At 56.3% G+C, this 5506-nt stretch overlaps 1 protein-coding gene across 1 annotated transcript; it reads left to right on the plus strand.

Annotated features, from left to right (window-relative positions):
* Positions 1–930, plus strand: LOC134154556 (olfactory receptor 14A16-like). The gene has a single exon (XM_062601229.1). It carries the CDS (start codon positions 1–3, stop codon positions 928–930), a length of 930 nt encoding a protein of 309 aa, XP_062457213.1.
* The last annotated feature ends 4576 nt before the right edge of the window (positions 931–5506 follow it).

The raw sequence follows: 5506 nt of genomic DNA on the forward strand, positions 1-5506 counted from the left end.
ATGTCTAACAGCAGCTCCTTCAATGAGTTCCTCCTCCTGGCATTTGCGGACACCCGGGAGCTGCAGCTCTTGCACTTCTCCCTCTTCCTGGGCATCTACCTGGCTGCCCTCCTGGGCAATGGCCTCATCATCATAACCGTAGCCTGTGACCGCCGCCTCCACACCCCCATGTTCTTCTTCCTCCTCAACCTCTCTGTCCTGGACCTTGGCTCCATCTCCACCACTGTCCCCAAATCCATGATCAGTTCCCTGATGAGCACCAGGGCTATTTCCTATTCAGGATGTGCTGCCCAGGTCTTCCTGTTTTTCTTTTCAGCTGGAGTGGAATGTTCTCTCCTCACTGTCATGGCCTATGACCGCTACGTTGCCATCTGTAGACCCCTGCACTACAGCACAGTCATGGGCAGCAGGGCTTGTGTCAGAATGGCAGCAGCTGCTTGGGCCAGTGGGTTTCTCAATGCTCTCCTGCACACTGCTAATACATTTTCAGTAACCTTCTGTCAAGGCAATACATTGGACCAGTTCTTCTGTGAAATTCCCCAGATCCTCAAGATTTCCTGCACAGACTCCTACATCAGGGAAGTTGACCTTCTTGTAGTTACTGTCTGTTTATTCTTTGGGTGTTTCGTTTTCATTGTGCTGTCCTATGTGCAGATCTTCACAGTTGTGCTGAGGATCCCCTCTGAGCAAGGCCAGCACAAAGTCCTTTCTATGTGCCTCCCACACCTGGTTGTGGTCTCCCTGTACATCAGCACTGGCATGTTTGCCTACCTGAAGCCCTCCTCTGTCTTCTCCCCATCTCTGGATCTAGTGCTGGCTGTTCTGTATGCAGTGGTGCCTCCAGCAGTGAACCCCCTCATCTACAGCATGAGGAACAAGGAGCTCAGAGATGCACTGAAGAAATTGATTCAGCTAGTTCTGAAGAAGTAAGCTGCCCATCCCTCTTCACAGCTGGTTTTTAATTTCTCTCAAACAACTCCAGTGGTTTGGGCATTCTCTCTGTGATAATCATGTTTGTGCAGAAGTGTTTGAATTCATCGCTTCTCCAGTGGCACGAACTCAGTCTGCCTGGCTGAAATACCTGCTGTAAATGTGCCTGTCACTGTGTCAGACTTGGCTTCACTCGAATGAAAGAGGATTTCCTCAGTTCAGTGCTTGAAGATTGGGCTCTCCTTCCAAAGCTGCAGTCTAAACTGTGCTCAAGGACTTTCACCCTGAAAGGACATGTTGCTGTTTCGGGGCCCCTCAGGGTGATGAGCTTATCTCAAGGTGATGAGCTTATCGGTGATGTGTTAAGAATGAGGACCAGAGTCAGCTCTCATTTGTGGGTGCCAGGTGTTCCTGGAGGTGATGAATGGTCAGGCCCAACCTCCAATATGACAGGACTGGAGACAGAGGCCTGTCCTTCCCGAAGACAGTGTGCAGCCCCCAGGAGAGCGCAGGGCATCTCCAGGGGCACCATGTGCCTTGGGGTGAGCAGTGAATGGAGCTTCACAAAATCAAGGGCAGTCATCCAAAAGTGAAGAGTAAAACCAAGGCTAGTGAGAGCTCTGCAGTCTGATGAGAAGCAGTGTGGACCCTGCAGGAACAGGGAAGAGAGCCTAGAGAGTGGTTCTTGTCACCTTCAATTAAATTCCTGTGTTATATTAAACCACACACCTGAACACAGCCTAAGCCTTTTGAAATGGCCTGTGATTACTCAGAGCATCATCCACAGCCACAGACTGCTTGGTAGGGGCTGTAAGGTGCAGTGATACCTATCCAGCTAGGTCTGCTTCCCATCATGACAATCGTGGCCAGTGTGGAGGCAACCTGTGGCCCTGTTGACCCACAGCCACTTGCTCTGCAGAACAGCACTGGCAGAGTAGCTCAGGGCTTCATGGGGAGGATGGGGGAGGGTCTAGGAATGGCCAGGCAGGCCAGCACCAATGCACCCCCCAGGAAAGGGCTCTTTGGGGAGCAGGGATGTCTCCAGAGAAGAGGAAAGGAGCTGTTGTGTGCTGGAAAGGAGGAATAAGTGAGAAAGAGAAATCTGTTTCTCTGCATGTCATCCAACAAGAGGCTGCTGTGCCCCTGGGGCAGCAGGAGCTTCTAGAGGAGCCCCAGGGCGGGGGCTCTTGTGCTGTCCTGGAGAGAGGGGCTGGCACGGTGGGCTGCAGGTAGCCTGGGGGTAGGGCATCTCCTGGACACAAGAAGAAGGGCTACAGAGTGTCATTGTCCTCTGCCTGCTTGTGCCACCAGGTCCAGTCCTGGCCCGGAGGCTGATGGGGCAGCTGACACACACCCCTCACCCACCAGAGCTGCTGCACCCACCTCCTGCTCTGCAGCCCCCTGCGGGGACCATTGCTGTGGGTCCACCCCCAGCCTGGGCTGCTCTGCTGGGTGGGCTGGGGAGAGGGCCGAGGAGGTGAGGAGAGGCGGGGAGAGGCTGGGCTGGGCTGGAGAGGGCCTGGGAGAGGAAAGCACCAACATCAGCTCAGCTGTGTGAGTGGGAAAGATGAGGACACATGTCGGGGGGGGGGGGGGATTGTGGTACAGAGCCAGATCTCATGGAAGGGAACCAAGACATATTGGGTGCAGAAGAGAGGAACAAGCAGCCCTGACTGGCCTACCTCCCAGCCAGACCCCGGAGGATGACGGTGTGCTGCCCCCAGCGTGGGACACGGCCGGGGCTGGGCAGGGGCCAGGTGCTGGGGGAGGCTGCCAAAGCAGGGGGGCTGTGGGTGGACGGGTCACCGAGGGCTGTCATGGGGACCGTGCCAGGGGGATTCTCCCCACCCCTGAAGGCCCCACTGCCCTGTGTGGTGCCTGCCTAGCAGGGCCGTGGGGCCACGTGTGGGTGGAGGGATGAGGCGCTGGTGGAAGCACGATGCTCCTCACCACTCCCCTGCGAAAGAGAAGCTCCCAGGAGAGCTCTCCCAGCCCTGCCCCACGAGCTCTTGCCCCTGCCCCAGCCGTGCCAGAGCAGAGGCCGAGGACCAAGGGATCCTTCAGGCAAAGCTGTGCCAGCCTCGTGGAGCTGGCCCAGAGCACTAGGACAGGTGGGGCGCCCGCCCCATATGTCCCCATCGTGCTGGGAGGGTGGAACGGGCACCAGGGAAATGGCCTGGTCCTGCCTGGGCTCAGTGCAGGACTTTGGCATGTTGGATGGATGTGACAGCCATCGCGCTGCAGAAACACCAGCCCCGACCCCTCGCTGCAGTCCCCACTGTCCCCTGCCCTGCTGCCACCCCCATGTTGCCCCATCTCCCATCTCTTCTCCCCACACTGCAAGGACCAGCAGTGCAGTAAGAGCTGGCACAGCCCTGCAGCCACTGCCTGGTCCCCGGCCCTTCGCACTCCTCCACCAAACATTGCATCCGTCTTCAAGAAGGACAAGAAAGAGGATCTGGGGAAGGTTGTGGTGGATATGAAGGTGACCAGCAGTCAGCAGGGTGCTCCTGTAGCAAAGACAGCCACCATTACACCGGGTTGTGCTAGCAAGAGTGCAGGCAGCAGGACAAGTGCAGCGGGACACACAAAAAATCCTGGCAGCTCTGACAAAAAAAAAAAAAGAGGAGCAAAAAAAAAGGAAGAGCAGAACTGTCAGCGTGCCCATGCTGGAGAGAGCGGTATGGCCAACAGAGTGCCCAGGTGCTGCAAACACCACGAGGAAAACGGCATTTCTGCCCGTTGCCAAGTGGCTGGAGCTACGTGGGTCCAGGCTTGCTCATGGGGGGTTAGGACTGAACGTCCTGAGGGTGACTATGAGCTACTCGATGCTTTCTCTGCTCTGCAGTGATACTTCCCGTGCTCCCACCTCAGTCTACCCTGAACTCCATGTTTTCCCTTTGTGTAACACATAGATCGAGACTGTGGAGAAAGCGCTGAGTGCAGGGAAATGCCACGGTGATAATCTGGGCAGCCGGGGGAGAGCACTGAGAAAGCAAACGTGTGCACGAGGCCTCACAGCAAAGGCCTGGAGAAACCAAGGGACAGGGACCCTCCCGAGCTGCCAAGGATCCCAGCCCTGAGCCATGGGGATGGATGTGGCTCCCTCTGCTCATGCCATGGGCTCATGGCACATCCCACACAGTAAGATAAATCTCTGTGGGAGAGGTGAAGGAAGAAAGTAGAAACGAATCAAAAGAGGGGGAATTCAGGGCAAGAGTCCCTCCAGTAAACATCTGCAAATAGGGGTGGATTTACTCCCTCTCTGGTAAAGCCATTTCTTCCATGATCGGCAGAACCTGGGGGAAGGAGAGTCTTCTCCTGACACTCCTTCAGAGATGGAAGACGGCAGGATTTGAGAGCTCCCTTGCAGACAAGGGGGAGTTTCTGGGCGTTGAAAGAAAGATTTCCATCTGAGACCTTAAAATCCTGGGTGGCTGAAGGCTACAAGATGCCTCCAACGTGTGGCTCACAAGGGATCTGAGTGACACCACAGCCACCCCTGAAACACCCTCAGAAGCAGATCCCGTAACATCTGGCCTCAGTGAGACCTGCAGTATTTCCCTACTTTTCTCTGTGCACCAAATTTTCCTTTTTAGCTCCTCAGCACTGGGGAGCAGTCTCGACTCCAGAAGTCATGGGGAAGGCACCAGCGAATGCCAGCCCAACTGCTGCACCCGGAATGTCCTTGTGTTGAAGGAAACCAAGTCCCCAAGGTGCTCCCTCAGCCACCTGGATGGGCATACGTGGGACGTGGCCCTTCCTGGTCCTCCCAAGCCTGTTGTCTGAGGAAGTGCTGGAAGAACAGGCCTGGCAGGATCCTCATGGCACTGCAACGGCTGTGGGTGTGACACTGCCCCTGCACACACTTCCTAGGCCCGATGCTTGGGGGCCAGCAGTGCTTTGGGGAGTCCCTGAGGAGCATGTCCTCAGGATGGTCAAGGAGACCTCAGGCTCTTGTCACCCTCTTGGAGAGCAGTTGACTGGTCAAAGGTCTGGCAGGAGGAAGGACCGGCCCCACGGCTCACGAGGGGAAGGTGCTGACACATGGCTGGGGCCAAGGCCCTGCTGCCTCCTGGGCCCTCTCCCAGCTCTGAGAAGCCAGTGCAGAAGCAAGGAAATCCCGGGAAAAAACCTTCCCCACATCCCTGGGGGTCAATGACATGGTCACTTCTGTGTGAGGAGAAGCCAGACCAGGCCAGGGATGTGACTGGAGTTTGTGCTTGCAGCGTCACTGCTGCCTGCGCACCTGATAGGCCAACACCTCTCAGGCTTTGGTTCTCATTGGAGGTCACATGTTTCTCTGGAGCTGATAGGCCAGAAGGAGGATCCTGTTCAGGGAGGTCCTTGTGATGTCACCTCAGTCTCTGCTGCTGAGTGGACAGGAACAGGCCTAATGCTTGGATGCAGATTGTGAGGTCACGGCTGCCTGAGTGCCTGATAGGCCAAAAGAGGGGACACGGCCATGCTGCCGATTGTGAGGTCACTTCCTGCTCTGGAGGTTCTGTGCCACCAGCAGCCTCCTGGTTCATGGATGTTCTTGTTGTGTCTCTGCTGCTGCTGGGCCAGGAGCAGG

This window comes from Rhea pennata, unplaced genomic scaffold (genome assembly GCF_028389875.1).
Source record: "Rhea pennata isolate bPtePen1 unplaced genomic scaffold, bPtePen1.pri scaffold_32, whole genome shotgun sequence".
In the NCBI taxonomy this organism is placed as follows: Eukaryota; Metazoa; Chordata; class Aves; order Rheiformes; family Rheidae; genus Rhea; species Rhea pennata.